This window comes from Elaeis guineensis, chromosome 3, assembly GCF_000442705.2.
Source record: "Elaeis guineensis isolate ETL-2024a chromosome 3, EG11, whole genome shotgun sequence".
NCBI lineage: Eukaryota > Viridiplantae > Streptophyta > Magnoliopsida > Arecales > Arecaceae > Elaeis > Elaeis guineensis.
Window position 1 is genome coordinate 47,884,872 of NC_025995.2, and position 20,200 is coordinate 47,905,071.

Below are 20,200 nucleotides of genomic sequence, written 5' to 3' on the forward strand. Positions count from 1 at the left end.
TAAAATATAAATTTAATTTAATTTATTCTCTATTTTTCTGATATTATAAGTATTATAATCAGATTAAAAAATAAAAAATAAAATTTTAATTTTTTTATAAAATTAATCTGTTACATGCCTAGACTAGTTGTAGAACTGATCTAGTAACTTGTCTAGAATAGATTTAATTTTGAATAGTTCAATTTAAATCTTATTTTTTAGATATTACATGTGATGTATCAGATCTGAAAGTATGTTAATTAGATTGATTTTTGATACATGAGATGTATGCAAAGCATGTATTAGTTAGATCTTAAATTGTATATGTAATATGTTAATTTAGATCTAACTAGTTTTGTAGTTAAATTTATATTTCTGGTTAAGGTGTTCCTCATGGCCGTCCGGTCATAAGAATGAAGTAGGGTTTAAAGGTCCTCTCCTCTCATTCAATGGGGCATTCATATGACGTGTAGGGGTGCCGCACGTTCATCCTTAATCAGAAATCAAAACTTACTTTTCTGCAAAACCCTAGATCCTGAAACCCTAGGATTTATTATACATGCTTTGTTTATGAACCCAAACTTAATTAATGTATTAAGTTTATGAAATTAAATTAGATCTAAAATTGAGAATTTCAGATCTAAGATATTTTCATAAAATTAGGTTCGGGCTTGGGTAACTCAATCGGTCTAGCGATTGATCAAACCGAATCAAGAGTTGATTAGGTGGGATCATGAAAGCTAATAATTGACCAGCCTAATAGGATTAAGTCTGGATCAAGGTCGAATCATATTTAGATGTGACTCGATCATGTTAAGACCTAATTTGGCTCAGAGGTTAGAGTCTGGATTGTAGGTTAGCCCAATTAGTTCTAGTTCGACAATTTGGTGTCTAAGGTAAGTTCGGCAGATGCGACAGATTGGTTTTTAATTGGGAGCTACTCGACTCGAATGCGTTCTTGTCGAGTTAATGTCATATCCCTTCCACCGATCTCACTTACCTGGTCATATATGTCGATCCAGTTCTGATTTGAGGTGGCTAACAATTCGAGCTAACCCATGCCACTAGGTTAGTCATAATTGTTATGACTATATCAAGTCAAGTTTAAAGAGACCTAAATCAAATCTCCCTAAGAAAATATTAAGTCTAGGTCTTCTACTATTGTGGATGTGCAGGCCCTTCTCGGGGTTGATTGTTCTCGACTGGTTACAGTGGCTCAGTTGCACCGGAAAGATGCAACCATGTCCATTAGGCATTGGATGCTATGGATTAGAGGATGGGTTGGGCTTAATATTCCAGATACGATGAGGGACCCAATCAGGAATCTAGTTTGTGCAAATGGTGGGTTTGGCTTAACTAAGGATTGGAGCAATATCCCGGATACGGTGAGCTTCATGAATTAGAGATCAAGTTTTGGGTGCACCATGATTAAAGAATTATTGGACAAGAGTTGTCCACTCATCGGTTGACCCATCACCAATAACTGTTAGGTGAGGTGATGAGCCAGTCGGTAAGACCGCACCACCCACTAGAAATCACTAATCACGAAGATTTTCATATCTCTACCAAGGGAGTGTAGGGATCTGAGAAAATAGTGGGAGCCTAATTTGTTTAAAAATGAAAACCCTAAACAAATTGGTTGAGTCTGATTATAAAATCTAACTAGAAACTTTCGACTCTTTACAGGAAACATGTCTGCCTCAAACCTCCTGATCAAAATTTTAGACACTCATAGACTGACTGGACCAAATTTTAAAGATTGGTTGAGAAATTACAGAATTATTCTAGATTTCAAAAAATTAACTCATGTCTTGGACCAGGACCCACTTGCCATGCCAGCACGTCCGACTGCTGAACAGAGAGCGTCTCTGGAAAAGTGGACGGACGATGATAACAAAGCCAGGTACTACATGTTGGGTGCAATGTCTGATGATTTGCAACGTCAACAAGAAAATATTTTGACTACCCACCAAATGTTGGCTCACCTACAAGAGTTGTTTGGTGAACAGAGTCGCGCAGCCAAGTATCAAGTCTGTCAAAGACTTTTTAAGGCCAAGATGCGTGATGGGCAGTTAGTCCAAGATCATTGTTTGACAATGATCAAGGATCTTGAGGAGTTTAAGAAGCTCGGTATCATCTTAGACAAGGATTTTCAGATTGATGTGATCCTTCAGTCCTTGTCCGATGCATATGGTCAGTTCATCATGAACTTTCATATGCATAAGATGCAATGTACCTTGGCCGAGTTAATGAATATGCTGGTTACGACTGAGCTTTCAATGAAAGGTTCAAAAGGCTTAGTTCTTACTGTGGAGCAGACTTCTTCCAAGAGAAAGTCTTTTGAAAAGAAAAAGAAGTCTGCGAAGAAGCAGAAGGTGGATGGAAAGAAGAGGAAGCAAAACTGTCCTCAATACCTGGCCACCCTGAAGAACAAGAAGGATGGTCCTTCTGGAGGTATGCTCATTATCGAATCTAACCTTACGATTTCTTTTGCATCTAGTTGGGTACTTGACTCTAGTTTTAGTGCTCATTTGTGCACTTCTATGCAGGGTCTTGAGGAGAGCAGGAGGCTAAAGGATGGGGAGATGATCCTACGCATCAAAAACGGAGCAAGAGCTGCTGCCGTGGCCGTGGGAACCTACCCTCTGCGATTACCATTAGGATTAGATTTAGTTTTAAGAGACTGTTATTATGTGCCTGCAACAAGTAGAAATTTGATTTCTGTTTCATGTTTAGCACAAGAAGGCTATGTGATTAGCTTTCATAAGGACTATTGTAACATTTTTTATGAAAATAATAAAGTTGCAAATAGTTTTGTTATTAATGGTCTCTATCAGTTACATGTTGATGTATCTATTTTTAATATTGAGCAAAATGTGAATACCATAGGAATTAAAAGGCCTAGAGATAGTCTAAATGATAAGTATCTGTGGCACCTAAGGCTAGGTCATATAGCGGAAGATAGGGTTAACAAATTGGAGAAATCCGGGCTACTGAGTCCGTTGACTTCCGAGTCATTTTCAGTTTGTGAATCATGCCTTCAAGGCAAAATGACCAAGCTCCCTTTTGTGGGACATGGGGAAAGGGCCACAGACCTACTTGCCTTAGTACATACGGATGTGTGCGGCCCATTTGATGTGCCGGCTAGAGGCAATTTTGTCTACTTTATTACCTTTACCGATGATATGTCTAGGTACGGGTATGTGTTTCTAATGAAACACAAGCCTGAAGCCTTTGAAAAGTTCAAAGAATTCAGACATGAGGTAGAAAAACAAACAAGAAAGCCCATTAAGGTTCTTCGATCAGATCGAGGAGGTGAATACCTTAGTCGAAAATTTCTAGACTATCTTAAGGACAATGGCATAGTCTCTCAATGGACTCCACCTAGAATGCCTCAACTCAATGAGATTTCAGAACGGAGAAATCGGACCCTATTAGATATGGTCCGATCCATGATGAGCTTCACAGACCTCCCAGAATTTTTTTGGAGACATTGTCTCATGACAGCAATTTATGTATTGAATAGGGTTCCCTCTAAAATCGTTCCTACCACACCGTATGAGATATAGCATGGTAAGAAGCCAAGTCTGAATCATCTCAGAATTTGGAGTTGTCCGGCTCATGTCAAGAGACAGCAGATGGACAAGTTAGAGTTCAGGTCTTTTAGAGCTCGATTCATAGGATATCCTAAAGAGTCATTAGGATACTATTTTTATATTTCAGAAGACCACAATATGATTGTGAGTCAAAATGCTATTTTTCTTGAAAAATAGTTTATTCAAGATGGTGGCATCGGAAGAATAATTAAGCTCAAGGAGAATGTCTCCCAAGAGCAACGAGCTAAAAAATCTGAGGAACCCAATCAATTAGAACCAGTTCTAACACAACCTCTTCCACCTCGGAGATCGACTAGGATTTTCCGTCCTCTTGAAAGGTACCTAGGTACCATACAAGAGGATGTAGAGAAAATATTCCTTACGAGAAATAGGGTTCATGGTGATGATCCCAAGACCTATGACGAGACGATATCAGATATCGATTCCAAGAAATGGTTAGAGGCAATGAGATCAGAAATTGACTGGATGCACTCAAATCAAGTCTGGACCTTGGTAGATCCACCTAAAGATATTGTACCTATTGGGTGTAAATGGATCTTCAAGAGAAAGATAGGTGCAGATGGGAATGTGGAGACATTCAAGGTTAGGCTCGTAGCGAAAGGTTATAGTCAGCGCGAAGGCATTGACTATCAGGATACCTTCTCGTCCGTAGCCATGCTAAAATCCATCCGCACATTGCTTGCTGTTGCAGCCAATTTCGATTATGAAATATGGTAGATGGATGTGAAAACGGCGTTCTTAAATGGACATCTTGAGAAAGATATCTATATGGAATAGCCACTTGGATTCACATCCAGTGATGTTGATCACAAGGTCTGCAAGCTGCAAAAGTCCATTTATGGACTTAAGCAAGCATCTTGGAGTTGGAATACTCATTTCAATGATGTGATCAAAATATTTGGTTTCATCAAGAACGAGGAGGAACCATGTGTGTTCAAAAAGGTCAGTGGGAGTGCAATTATCTTCCTCGTATTGTACGTGGATGACATCTTCTTAATTGGGAATGATATTCCCATGTTGACCTCAGTCAAAATATGTTGTCTAAGGAGTTCTCTAGGAAAGATCTAGGAGAGGCATCCTTTATACTGGGTATTAAGGTCTATAGAGATAGACCAAATAGGATGCTGGGACTTTCACAGAAGATGTACATAGAGGAGGTGCTAAAGAGGTTTAGCATGGAAAACTCCAAAAGAGGTTTATTGCCTTTTAGACATGTCATTTATCTCTCCAAGAAGATGTGCCCTAGCACACCTGAGGAGATTGAACGTATGAGCAAGATCCCTTATGCTTCGACAATAGGGAGCCTCATGTGTATCGTGCTATGTACACGACCTGATATAGCCCATGCTGTGAGTGTCACAAGTAGATATCAGTCGAATCCAGACGAAGAGTACGGGACTTCTGTGAAATGTATCCTTAAGTACTTGAGAAGGACTAAGGATATGTTTCTAGTCTTTGGGAATGGAGAACTCCAGATTCAGGGATATACAGACTCAGACTTTATGTCTGATATAGATGATCGAAAGTCGACATCTGGAAGTCTGTTCATTTGTAATGGTGGTGCAGTTAGCTAGAAGAGTTCCAAGCAAATGGTGATTGCAGATTCCACCATGGAGGCAGAGTACATTGCTGCATCGAAAGCTGCAAAGGAGGCATTCTGGTATAAGAAATTTGCCGCAGAGCTTGGAGTGATGTCATCGGATGACATCCCTCTTTACTGCGACAATAATGGTGCCATAGCCCTAGTTAAGGAGCCAAGATCTCACCAGAAGTCCAAGCACATCGAGCGATGATTCCATCTGATCCGTGATTACCTCGAAAAGGGTTATGTCAAGATCAAGAGAGTCGACTCCACAGACAATATGGCAGACCCACTGACTAAGCCATTGGGCCAACAGAATATCGAAGTCCACCTTGAGAAGATGGGACTTAGATATGTGCCAATTGGCATTAGGTCAAATGGGAGTTTGTTAGATGTGTGCCCTAAATGCCAGATCGGCTGACACATTCCTGTATAAATCTAAGGGCAAAATTATAATTTTGACTATAAATGAATAAAATGGTTATTCTTCTATCACATTGTGTACATTGTGTCTGTGATACATCCTTTGAGTTAGTAGGAATGTTAATTCATATTTTCAAAAGTTGAAAATTTAAGGCATGAATTTACATAACTAACTCATAAACTACTCCTAACCATAGGATCATCACGAGGATGGTGATCGATCCGGAAGGTTAGTGTACGATCGCTTCCTTAGAGTAGATGAGTCTTGAGTCTACGGTGTGGAGACACCGGAGCGAGAGTACAGGTATTCATTGAGAATGAGAGTACTGAGCGTGACCACCTCGAGCAGTCATAAGAAAATCTACCTTCTCATCGATGACTAGCTCGATGCTGCAGTTATGTGTCTAGTTCTTTGACCTGAGGTGCATCGTCGGTTCACCTTGAGTGTGTTATAGTTTGACTACACCATAACTCAATCTTCTAGCCATTCGGAACCCTGAGGTGTATGTTGGCTGTAGTATATTCAGTGTAGGAACCAGATCGCATCAAGATGGGATCTATCAACCTCGGTAGATGAGAGGAGTAGTCTTATGGTGATCGAAAGATCAAGTCCTTAAGCCCATGGCCATGGCAGAGTGAAATAATGGAAAAGAGTTTTTCATTGGGGTTTCACATCGGACTCGGATCGATCGATTGATTCATATGACTGATGTTGGATTTGACGAGTTCACCTTAATCCTAATTCAGTCGGGACTCATGATGGAGGAACTCAATCACATAGGTAGCTGCATCGAGAGGTTCGTCTTCAGTTCTGATGGATTGTCACCATATACTGCTAGGTGTCACTGATGGATTTTGGGAGCAATTAGAATGATTTTGATGATCGATCATTCTAATTGTCTGAATCAGAAGAGTTCTGATCCATCGAAAGGAGTTTCGATGATGTCGATGATGAGATCACGACATGTCTCATTACCATACAGAATTGAACCTAACTGGGTCACACAAACAAGGGTTAGAGTCTGGATGTCATCAATTGGCTAGTCCAATTGATTTGGATAAGATCCAATTAGGTTCAAAGAAATCGTGCTAGCACTCGATTGAGCTTAACTTTCTCCTCGTGTAATCTTTTCTGTCTCTAATGAGCCAAATGTGATCTGGCTCATCCAGAGAACCTTGAGAAGGTTTCTCTCAGTTTAAATGAAGCTTGTCCAGCTTAAAAAAGGCTTGTCTTAATTCATGAGATGAATTTAAGACAACACCTGCTAATTTCTAGTACCTGCCAATTTTATTTTAGGACATCTGTCAAAAGTTGACATATGGATCTTAAACTGAAGAGGACTTATTGGAGGATTTTTGTGGAGTATCCACATACCTAAATCTAATCAAATGGGTGCCATAATCAGATTATGGCATGAGTCCAATTGGATTTAAGTGGGCGCCCCAAATGGATAAGAACCAAAGAGTCCTGATAAACTTGGACTCTTTGGTGCCACCTTATTTGAGCCTATCCATTGTTGGCGCCAACATAGGAGAGAGCATGGGGATTCTTATCTAATGTGATCAGATAACATCACTCTACCAATCAAAATTTTTTCAGAATTTTTTAAAATTTTTTGATTGGTCAAATGATGTGGCACTGCGCAGCATACAGGGTCTATATAAACCCTGCTGCACCTAGGGTTTCGGGGCAGAACTTGTTTTATGCAAAAAACCCATTGGCTGCCGCCCCCTCCCCTCTTCTCCACATCCTCCCTTCTCTCCTTTCTCCCCTCTTCACGTCCAAGAAGTTGGACGTTCATCTGGCATAGGTGCAAGGCGTGGTGACGCCTGGAATAGAAGGCTGCAGGACTTCTTCGACAGGCTGCTGCTGCAATTTCAGGAAGACTTTTGAAGATATTCCTAATCAGATTTAGATCTGATTTTTAGAGCGTAGAATCACAAGGAGAAGATGTTCCAGATCCTACCTGAGTGGATACTGATAGAGGCCAAGCACTTGCGTGGCTACAACAGAACCTCAGGTAGTGCTGCGATCATCTACAGGGTAATTAGATTACCCTTGAGGTATGTTTATGTTTCTCAAATTTTTAGATTTAATTTTAAAATTAAAATATCAGATAATAAAATTAGATCTAATAGACATTAGATCTGAAATAGCGTAGGATAAAAATTTAAAATTTATTCAGCCCCAGATTTGATGAAATCTGGAAGATCCTACACAAGAAAAAGACGGTTTTTCCTTCAGATAGTTTGGTTTGAGTTCAAATGAGATTTGAATTCAAACTTTGAACAGGCACTTATCCTATCCTAACACCTTTGATCGGCAACGATAAAAGGAATCATTTTTGTGCATTGCATCTTAGATTTCTTCCACCAAGAATCAGAGCAAGAAGGGAGGGGCCGAACCAGGGGTCTTGGGCATGTGGATTTGGGGTGGGCAATTTTTTTTTGGCATGTGATTAGAAGAGAACAATCTCTTCTTTAGTGAGAGTTCAGCCTTGGCGCTGAGTAGTTTTGGAGAGAGAGTTTCAGATCAAATTTAAGAGATTCTCTACCTTTTCTCTATATTTTAGCAACCTCTATCAATCCATCTTTAACCTTGAAAGAGTCTAAGGTGATTGAAGAAGAAGATCCAATCAGATCAGCCATCAGAAGTAGTTTTTGTGAGCCAATACTCTCAAAGACAGCAGATCGGAGCCAAAGCTTTGTGTGGATATTTCATAGAGGTCAGACACACTATGTGACTGTGAGCAACCAGTGAGGATCTCTAGATCTACATTCATAATCGTGACGTTCGACTATCCATACTCAGGTATTGAATTCGGATCCTTGGTTATTGTAGATTACATCTACTGCTTTTCTTATTTTCATGCACATCATACAAATTTTATTGTTCAGATTTTTTTACATGCACATATATATGTCATAGATCCTTATATAAGGTATTTTATGATTAGATCATATGATTATATTGTAGATTAAAACATTTAATCTAAAATTATTCTACTGCAAAATTTAAAAATGCATGAATGAAATCCCTGCGATTTTCCTTCAGCAACTGAATTAATTTGCAGTTCTCTATCTTGATCTTCTCCACTTTTTTCACCATCAAAAGAAGTTAATGAAGGCATTTTACTAGGTCCAAAAATCTGAAGCTTCCTGCAGCCTTCATGATTTCTTCCAAAGGCTTTTCTCTTTGTTTCGTTAGCAACAAATATTGTCTTTAGATCTTTCAATTTCTTCTTTCTTCTAAAAATGAAATCAAAATCCAAACTATGTCAATTCTCGAAGCTCTTAAAACTTATCATTCCTATAAAAATCCAGAAATTAGGATGTGATACCAATATGATCAAATATCCAGAATGACAGTAACATGTGCAGAAATTGTTAGACAAGACATAAGATCGATAAGCAAACCAATCTAGTTGAATTTACATAGGTTTTCTACATTGACACTTGATAAAATCCACAACTCAATTCACTTACAAAGAAAAATACATGAGAGAGATGGAGTCTCTTACCTAAATTTAGGTCAAAGAAGAAAGATTTTGATGGATTTATATTGCAAATTTTAGTTTGTAACCTTATTTTGTGGCTGTTTTACAGTTGCATTTGTATCATACCTTTTAGAAGCTATCAACAGAATGCTGAATATTTAAGTAGAAGTGAAGAATAAGCTTCCCTATCTATGCGTCTGTAATCAAAAGATGAAGACATGATTGGAAGGATTAAATTTTAGTTTTTTTAGAGGATTTCTAAATCAATAATACCTTTGCTTGGGATGATGATGGCTAGTGCTGCTTTGCAATTATGAAAGTAGTATTTGCTGACGCTACCTTGCAACACGCTGTAATTATAGATCAAGAATGCTTAATGGCGTGCATTTACGAATAATAACTAGGAAATGTCAATACAACAACAAGGGTCGATCTTTGATAATTAATAGATATTTCTCATATCTCTGGAGGATCCTGTGGCCATGGGTGCCCATGATGACGGGTGTCGGCTCAAAGCTCTCTGCTTCTCTGCATATCGCCTTTCCGGCGTCTGCATATTATGGTCCATTTGGGCATAATACTTACTAGAGACGGTATGGATGAGGTGAAGGATATCAGCAAGGCGGCAAAGGTGGATGATGGCCCAATCAAAGGCATGCTTACTGTTGGAGCCATGGTCAATGGCGACGAGGAGGTCCCTCCCTCACTGATGTTTGTCGGTCTCCCTCTTAAGCTCCAGTTCTGGCACCATTGGAATCAGCAACGGTAGCACCACCTCTCTCTAGCTGTACTCCTCCACCCCCTCCTCCAATGGCTCCATCGATGGATTATTATAAGTATTAGTATGATTACTATTAATCGGGGGGATGGAGAAGAGAGAATTGAGGAGAAAAGAGGAAAGAGATGAAACAAAAAAGAAGAGGACCGGCCAAAAGAGGAAGACTACTTTTCACCAAAGGGTAATTTTGCCATTTCGAAAAGTAGGACATCATGTAAGGGTCATGTGATAGTATTCTGTTAACAGAGATGAACGAAAGGAATACGTTGATATACTTCGATAATTTAGAGGGTCTAATTGAGATATTTTAAACTTAAGAGGATATAAGTGAATTGAGGTAAATTTGAGAGGAATGTATGTGTAATTTTTTTTAAAAATTTTTAATTTTTTAATTTAATTTTTATTTTTTATTTTAAATAAATATCTTTTTAATTTATGCGGCATAGAGTAGGAAAGTATTTGGATTTTAGGGCTTCTTAATTTTTTTTAAATATTTATATACGAAATTTTTGAGGGAAAGATTAATAGATGGTTTTATTTTAAAATTTTTTTACTAAATAAATGGTATCCCTTAATTCGTACGCTTGGCAATTCCCGCTAATCCTATGAGCATTGCGAGAGATCAGACGGTTTCTTGAGAGTAATAGATACCATCATCGGAAGGATACAGGTTCGAGTACTCGGTATCAGAACGAAAGCCTGTGTCAGCCGGCCCGAGTTTACTCTGAAGACGCTGCCACAAAAAGAAATAAAAAAAGGAGTAACCTTTTCGCATTCCTTCGGACCGATCCACTCCACTCGGAAAAGGCAAGGGCAGGGAAGGGAATCCGATCATCAGCCGTCCATCCGTCCGTCCATCCGTCCGTTGTCCTGAGTACCGGCGGCGAGATCGCCGAAGAAGATGCGAGGGAGGAGATGTGGAAGGCGGTCAAGGACAGGGAAGCGGGCTTCCTTCTCCCCTCTTCATTCGCCACCCGTATCCGTTCCCATCGCGTCGCTTCGCTCGATCTCTCCAACCACAAAGAGATCGTCAGTCCCCACAACGGCGCCATCAATTCTCTCCAGGTCTCTCTCCATTTGTCTCAGTTACAGACGGATCTCTTTGAAGTTTTATTGGGTTTTTTAGAGACCTAAGACTAGGGTGAGTAGAATTTTATGTTTTGAGCATTAGGTTTCGTATTAGTTTCCCAGGATTTTGTACGCTATAGTCTGTTTGAGGACTATTTGGACAGGATAATCAGGAGCCCTAATGGGTTTGACTCGGTTAGATAGATTCTTCTTGATGTGGTAAAAGCATCAAGGATTTTCATGGATTGGTTTATGCCCATGAGGGTTCTGTAGGATAACGATCTCGAGGTTGGTAAGCAGAAGAGATTTTTGTGCTTGGGTGAAGAGGGTGTCAAGAAAACAGTGCCAGCAAAAGTTTATGTTTCTTTTTTGTTTGTCCATCAATGCCAGGTTTTATCCTTTAATAGTCTTGTAGAGAGAGGGTCGAATGTGGATGGAGAATATTTCCTGTTCTACCATGAAAATGAGACTATATCAAACCTAATTCTTCATTGAAGTTCACTTAATGGATGGTTTCCTTCTTACGTTTAAATGAGCTTGTAATAAAATAAATTTTATCTCATCATCAATCTAGTCCATACAGTTAAGGTGTTTAACAAATCATTGTGGTGGCGTGGAGGACCTTATTGACCCTTGACTACTACAGTTTCTCCACAAATAAGAATGAAGACAATCTTTATTGTTGTATTTTATTTTATTTATTTATTTTTGTTATTTTTCATGTACAGTTATGTCCGGGAGGAAGCACATGATTGAGGGAGGTTCCATTTTATGTTGTTCATTCTGGGATGTTAGGTTGGATTTTCAAGTCTTTTTCTTGTTGTTGCTGGAGTGAAATATACATTCCAGGATACTTTGACCCTCTAATCCTTGGGCTGTCATTGCCCTAAGCATGAACTCCAACTCTGCCAGCACCAGAGGTATGCTTGGGCTTCAATAGCAACTTCTGGAAGCACATCAAATGTGCCCACTCTGGATTCCTACGCTTGCTAGGATACCAAGCAATGGGAATCCAAGCTAAATGCAAAATAAACTGCAAAAGGTATAAGCAGTCTCTAATGTAGTATCTGGGTGGTGGGGCTTAAGCTTTTCTTTTCATGGGCATCTTCTACATGAGGTTTTTTATCTACCATAAGGGTGATTTAGTATCATGGGCAGGTATGTTTTACACTGTGTACATAGGTAAATTCAGTTGTCACATGTATGCTACTATAACTCTTAAAAGTTATCTAGGCACTGTAATGTATGTTATTCCCATAAAATTCATAGATTCTGTCTTTGTAAGTTAATAAGGTTTTGTTATAGTTTAGGGTTCATGTATCTGACAACATGGTCAGGTTGATTTGACAGAGGCACGATATCTGCTATCTGGATCATCGGATGGATCAGCTGCTGTCTATGATATCCAACATGCTACTGATTATGAGAGAGGCTTGATTGCGAAGCACAAGAGTCTTTTTGTTGTTGACAAGCAACACAACCATGGGCATAGATATGCCATATCTACCGCTATATGGTATCCAGTGGACACAGGGCTGTTTATCACAGGTTCCTTTGATCATTATATTAAAGTCTGGGATACAAATACAACTCAGGTGGGTTTTTCTTTATTGTTAACTTATCCCATATGTATGGATGCATATATACTTTTGCATGCATAAGCATAACTAATGTATACATTATACACATACACACACACATGAGATGGCCTGTGCTCATCTTGAGAGGAGAAGGTATTTGCTCCACTCAATTCCAAAATTAGTAATGTGGTATCAAAATTTAAGATCCATACTATTGACCATAATCTATACCACTAAAAATGCCTAGGAACCAAAAATCACATGCTTTGATGGCACGTGTGCATCAAGTGGGTGAAAAATGAACAATTTAAATGATGTGAGGCTATCTAAGCATTATAATCTATTGTTTTTCAATCTATACATGTTTTAACATATTTTGATCATGATCAATAAAGTATATTCTCAAAGCATTAACATCTATTGATTTTCAATCTATGTATATTTCAATATACGTTGATCAGGATCAATAAACTAGATTCTCAATTAAATGCTTTAGAATATACTTTGCACATTGGCATGGTAGGATCCATTTTGCCATGATTCATAGGTTAGAGACCACCAAAATATGTGACTTTTGTTTCTATATACTTCAATGATATAAAAATCATGATTAAGTGTAGATTTTCAATTTGGATGCTTCATTATTTATTTTGGAATTAATAGCGATAGATATCACCTCTTTTCTAGAAGAGAGCTATATCTTTCATTCCATGTACACTTGAGATATTTTTGTCCCACGTAAGTTGAGTATTGCAGGTTGTCATGGATTTCAAAATGCCTGGAAAGGTTTACCGCACAGCAATGTCATCAATAGCGACGACACATATGCTTATTGCTGCTGGTAGCACAGATGTACAAGTTCGTTTGTGTGATATTGCTTCTGGAGCATTCACTCATACATTATCTGGTCATCGTGGTGAGATTCTTTTAACATGGAATTGTAGTATTGCTTGTATTCTAATGCACTCCCGCATGTTAGAGTATGTTTGTTCATTTGTGCTTTGTCTTAGGTGTAAAGCATGGAACTTTTTGGTGATATTTTATTTATTTTAAATAAATAGAGAATAAGGTTACAATTGCTAAATTTCCTGTTCTACATAGAACCCTTAATTTAGTTTCATGTTTCCCTTGCTAAACTCTGAAGAATTTTGATTGAAATGCCTTACCTAGTTGATTGATAAGATGAATAATCATGGAGTTTGCTGTTTGTATACAACACTTCTTAAAGCGAACATGTGGATTTTTCCATGCTTAGCAATCCTATTATGCATATGTGAGCTTAAAGCACTGGGTCTATATTAACATGAATTTGCATTTGCTATTTACAAGATATGAGGTTGCTCAATATGCCTATCTTCCATCTAAGTGAATTGTCCTTTGAACCAGTGGAGCTTGTGATGTTTGAGTGCCTAGGACACACGTTCTGCCGCATGGGTCATGGGTCCCATATGCATGGGTCTCAGAACCCAAGCTAAGTTTTGTTCGAGCTTGGTAAGTTAGATGTTAGTTAATTTTGGAGAGTTTTGATTTTTTGTGAATTTTCTTTTGAGAACTTTTGATGTTATTAGGAAAATCATTAAGAATTAGAATAGAATTTGGAATCTTACATTGGAATGCGGAAGAAAAAGGTCCCCTTGTACTACTTATAAATACTCCCATTAGGGCTCCTGTTATGATCACACTCAAAATACTTAAGTTATTGATTAGTGAGAATTATCTTGTGGGAATTATTTGTGTCTTTTCTCTATTCTCTTTCTCCTCCCTTTTGGTGGATTCTTAGGGCTTGCGAGTGAGCATCATGAGAGCTATATCCTTGGAGTGGCCAGCCAAGGTGGTGATTTTGGCCTTGGAAGAGAGTGACCCATCTTGCTTGTTTTCCAACTACTGTCTGTCTATTCTAATACCTTGCATTATATGTGTTGTAGTTGGATTTCTATGTCACCATAATCGGTCATGTTGGCATATCCTTCCTCTTTTGAGTTTTTAGTTTCAACCTAAGTTCAACACCTTGTGGCGTTGGCTTGTATTAGAGGTATGGTTATGTATGCCCTTACAATTTAATTTCAATTTAATGCCTGAAAAACAAATGAATAATTGCATGAGGTTCCTTGTATTGCTGAGTCAGGGGAGAGTTGGATGTATGTAGCCTTACCTCTGCATATGAAGAGGCTATTTTCATGTTTCGAACCTGAGATCTTTAGGTCACGATGAAGCAATCTTGTTGTTGTGCCAAGACTCACTGTCAAATGACTTAGGATTGTATTTGGTTGATGGGAATAGGAGGGGAGAAGTACGGTCAATGGAAGAAGGAAGGAACCTCTCTTCTTTGGTTGGAGTTTTCAAAGAAGAGAGATTGGAAAGTGGTATTTTCATAGGAATAAACTTTCCATGTTTTATGGAAAAGAAATCTAAGTGGGATATGAGTTTTTGGCTTTCCCATGGGAAGAGAATTCAGATCCTTTTTCTTTTAAAAGTGTCGTAAAGCCATGAATAGAGTGGGATCAGGTCTTTTCTTTATTAAGGATATAATAAGTATTTTACATAGCTTTTTCAGGAAAGTGGATGCTCAACTAAAACATAAAGCACTATGCAATATGCCACTTTTCCATGATGAACCCAACATGCTAGAACCACTTTTCTATGCATCATATTCCTGGTAATCAGTTTCCCAGAAAAACATTTCAGTGAGGGAATTTTTTTTTCCCGTAAATAAATTTAGAATTAGAAATACTCATATGGAAGATCAAGTTTCTAGTTCTTAGAGCTTGTTTGGTTCACGGGAAGAATTTTTTCTTATTGGAATGTTTTTTTTTAGAAGTTGATTTCTGAAAATATGATGCAAAATGGTTTTGGCATGTTTGGTTGACCATGAAAAGTGGCACATTCTAGAGTGCTTTATGTTTGGTTGAGCATCTACTTTTCTAAAAAAGTTGGTAAAATATCTATTATACCCTTAATAAAAGAAAAAAAAGTTTATCCCATTCTATTCATGGCTTCAAGGGCACTTTTGAGAGAAAAAGGATCTCAATTTTCTTCCTGTGGGAAAGACAAAAACCCATGTCCAACATGGGTTTTTCTTTCTTAGGAAATATGGAAGGTTTATTCTCATGAAAATGCTACTTTCCAATCTCTCTCCTTTGAAAACTCCAATCAGATGAGAGATTCCTTCATTTTCTTGTTGACCACACTTCTCCCTATTCTTGTCCGCTGAACCAAACTGGTCTTTAATGAAATAGAATGCCAAGTTCATGGTCATGTAAATGGGAATATGCTAGCTTTACCAAGCAATTTGATGGTAGTCAAATTTCTTCCAAGACTTGAGCTATTCCATATCTAATAATGTTTAGGATTTTGGCATTATGCTTCTAGGAGTTGAAACTTGAAAGTGGTGCTCGTGTCTTTTGAGAAGATTGCTATTTCATCCATTAGGTGCTAATGGCTTGGTGAATTTGCTACCCAACACTAGCTATCTTTACATGTCTTGTTGTTTTTCTTCTCATCCCTAAATTCTAATCTTCTCTAAACTCAAAATCTTCAAGATGGTAAAGCGTAGCTAAGGGGCTGTTTAGTTCCATGCGATTAGGCTGTTCGCAAATGCAATTCCTTCAATTGCAGTTATAGGCAGCCCTTGCAGCTACTTGCCTGCCTGCCTGCAACTCATTTGCAAGTTGCAATTATGTTTGTGATATAAGCCCCATTTGCTGTATTTGGTATTGTAGTGAAAAATGACTGCATTTCCTTGGGTACTTAAGTTGCAAATTCTGTCCCACCCATCTTGTATGCTTTCAACCTCTCACGCCCACTTGCTTGTGACCTCCACCTGGTGCAGATCTTCCCACATGTGCATGCTCTCCCTCTCACTTTAGCACCCCCCTTCCTCTCTATTTTCTCCTTCTCAATTAATTATTAGAGTAATATATTATAATATATGTAAGCTGCTTACATCTAGTAATAAATATTATGTGATAAAATATATCATTCTATAAACTATATAATCAAAGTATATAATATGATATTATATTATGTTTTACTTTATATTACTATATTATAAAAGATATTTCATATATTAAACTATTAAAGAATTATCTTACTTCTAATATGATATTTTATTCTAATTTTACATGTGTATATAATAGCTTTATGTTATATTAGATATTATGTATCATAGGTTTAGCATGTGATATCCAAAAGTACATTAATTTCATTATTATAGAACATTATAGCAATTATATATAATATATTTTATGTAAAAACGAATTATATTGTGTACTTCTTATAATCATGATACAATATATTGGTTGTTATCTATTTTATTACTTATAATATATGAGTAATATTATAACATTAAATGTCATTATGAAAATATGATTAATACATAGTGTTAAATACAAATAATTGTTATAAAAATGACATCTATTAATAATATGCAATATACTGATTATGTATAATTTAAATATAATCATATCATATTATATGCTTTTGGATTACTGGTTATATATTGTAATATAATACTACCTGAATAATATATTATATTAATTCTGATATTTATTGTACATGATAATGCATAATTATTATAATATTAATTTTATATTATCTGATAAAAATTATATGGTATATTAATTTTATTATACATCTCTTTCTAGCATCATACAATCAAACATCAGTGAATGCATTTATAGTTATCAGTTCAAAAATTGGACAGCCCCTTAGTTGTTTTATTTTCTATGTACAAGCTGACTTTTCGTTTCAAATATATCTTAATTAAACTAAATTACTCTAAATGCAGATCATATGAAGCCTGAAGGGCATGAAGTGTTGATACAAATGGCAGATGTAAAAACTATAAAAGCTCTGCCAGCTCCACCTGTTGAGTATAAATGCATCTTCGTGAAAGGACAAAATGTGATTTTTTGGGTTAGATAAAACTTATATTTCTGCCAGTTTCCACATGCATGTTGTGTGCAGAATACAATTCTGAAAGCACAAACTTAACCTATGCATTATGGAGTACAACATGCATGTTGTGTTCAAAAGGAACTTGTACCTTGAACTTTTTAATATAATATTGCTGATTTAGAGATGCAGCTCTGTAACGCTCATTTCCCATATGGGCAGCAACATGAAGGAAGTACATGTAAAATATCACCTGTTTTTGTGTGTAAATCTTGTTTAGTGCAGTACGTGGTTCTGGTTTTGAAGTTACATAGCTGACACCATTGTTGCTCATATGGAATATCTATATTAGTTCTATGGGCCTGCGAATGTTTATTGAGGTACAGATGATAATGACATCTGAACTTGCATTGAATATGACTTTGTAGATGCTTTAATATTATAATATCATTCCCTTTCACTTGATGTTTTCACAGAATTCACCATCTAGTTAACAATGGTCACTTGTTGGTGTTTTTAACAAATTTTCGCCAATGCTGGGATTTGTAATTCTGTATGAAAGTTTCCAATTCTATTCCAAAATTTATTTCTTAGTGAGAGCTTTGGAGCAATCTCTGGGATTTTTACCATTATAGATCGTCACTGCATAATGAAACTGCATTTAAAATGGATTTCATCTTCACACTTTCGTGTATATATCATGACAAAAGCAGCAGTAAAAATGTACCTTTTGTTATCGCATAATTATGATTCTTAGTTGTTTTGTTACTAATCATTGCTCTCAAACTTGCATCACTTTGTATGTCTATAATGTCAGATGGAGTTATGTCTCTGGAATGGTCTACCTCTAGTGAGTGGATTTTGGTGACTGGGGGGTGCGATGGTGCAATACGTTTCTGGGATATCAGACGTGCCGGATGTTTCCGTGTTTTAGATCAATCACGATCTCAACTTGGGAGGCGACCTCCTCTAGCTGAAAGCACATCAAAGAAGGTACACTCTCTCTCCACTGGTTGGCGGGTGTTTCAATCTTTCCTTAATAATTTTGCTGATACTTGTACATTCATTGGAGTCTTCTGCAAAATCATATGCATTAAAGTAGATACTGCTTACCATGCTCATTTTCACGTAACACTCACATCCTTAGAGATCACTTAGACATAAGCGAGTAATGCAAAGTTTAAACTAGATTCTACTTTCCCCAGCTACGTCTTCAGAAGCTAACTCATGCAAACATTCATATGTGGAGACAGTGGTATAGAGTTCATATATTTATGTTAATATTTTTGTGATTTTCTTCAACTCTTTTGCTATCTGTTCTCTTTCTATGTGCTAATTTGTGATTTTTCTACTTTGCTTCATTTCATATATCTCTAATTCTAAAATTTCTTGTTGAACTCCTAATTAATCATTATTTTCATTCAATATGTTAGATAACAAACAACATAAGAGCACACAATCTTTAAAAGAATGATTTGGTAAATGCAAGGTGCATGGAAACCATGTTATTGCATGTAAAAATTTTGATCATTCTATCTGACATGTCATGATGATGCTATTGGTCAACATATGACTGTGCTTTACAATAAATAGATTCCAGAAGATGTGCTGTTATATGATCTGCAAACCTTCATAAGCAGGATACTGTTACTCATCAGTGCCAGTTTAGATCAACTGCATTCTATGTCTTGCTGTATACTCTGCTTCTAGCCACATGCCTGTCATGCAGTCACTCTTAGAGACAATTCACACACAGTCAGATTGATGTGAAATTTATTCTGCATTTTGTTTCTGATGCAACTGAGAAAGTTCAATACACTTATTGTCCTTGTGGATCCATAAGTGTATTCTGCTGTGCATAGCATGCTAGTGATTTAGATAATCATGTGTTGACTTTCACTGTTTTCATTCTGGAGGTATTTTAATGAGAGTTGATAACTGAAACTAGGGGAAGTAAATTGCTTAATGCTAATAGAAAGCTTAATTTCCTCAATTCCTTTCCTCCAATTTGTCAAAGTTTTGTCCAGACTTAAAAGCATGGTTGATTCTGTCCTCTTTTGTGAATTTTCTAGTTTCATCAGTTACAGAAACAAGTCACCACAGTTGTTTAGATCTATGAATGTTCTTCATCCATCTTTAATTTGCATTGAAACATATCGTAACAGTTACCTTTCCATGTTTACATGTCATATGAGATCTTCAACCCATTGTGCATGAAAAATCCACCAAGTGGAGCCAAGTAGCATCATCTTCGACCACTACAATGCTGGTAGAACTCACAATGTTGAAATTTGAAAACCTAGATGGTGCATAATTCTTCTTCAATCTGTGAAGGGCATCCTTTGCATGTTGCTAATCTGACATTATATGGCATTACTTTGGAAGAATATCTCATTTCTGTATTTGTGCTTTCAACAGGACACCACTATCATAGGACTTCTTTGCACTACCTCATGTGAGGTACTCAATATTCACATCTGCCAGGCAATTATACAAGGTTTTAGTACCCTACTACTACATATTAAAGTTAAATGTCTTGCTTAATATTCCTCTTTTCTGCACAAGATACAATATACAAATTGAAGGCAGAAGATGCTGCAGAGGAAGATCATGAGCACCTAAACATGGGTCAATGTAAATGAGGTTACTGAGTTGTGTATAAAGTTTAGAACATGGAATCAAATTTCTTTCTTGGGGTTGAATGCTTGAGGGGTGTGTATTTGGCACATTTTGACCGAACATAATGTGGCTGCTTAAGCAGAAATTCACCCATAAACTGATAG

General features: G+C 37.2%; 1 protein-coding gene across 3 annotated transcripts in view; it reads left to right on the plus strand.

Annotated features, from left to right (window-relative positions):
• The first annotated feature begins 10,574 nt into the window (after window positions 1-10,574).
• LOC105035290 (WD repeat-containing protein ATCSA-1) overlaps window positions 10,575-20,200 on the plus strand; it is a 38,508-nt gene continuing 28,882 nt past the window's right edge. The window contains exons 1-5 of one of the 3 annotated variants that reach the window (XM_010910810.3): window positions 10,575-10,941; window positions 12,282-12,539; window positions 13,281-13,440; window positions 18,235-18,410; window positions 19,836-19,877. In XM_010910810.3, coding sequence (XP_010909112.1) covers window positions 10,792-10,941; window positions 12,282-12,539; window positions 13,281-13,440; window positions 18,235-18,410; window positions 19,836-19,877 — 786 coding nt within the window. In that variant the 5' untranslated portion in view covers window positions 10,575-10,791. The remainder of the gene's footprint in view (window positions 10,942-12,281; window positions 12,540-13,280; window positions 13,441-18,234; window positions 18,411-19,835; window positions 19,878-20,200) is intronic. The other 2 variants (XM_010910812.4, XM_010910811.3) reach the window with 2 other exon arrangements.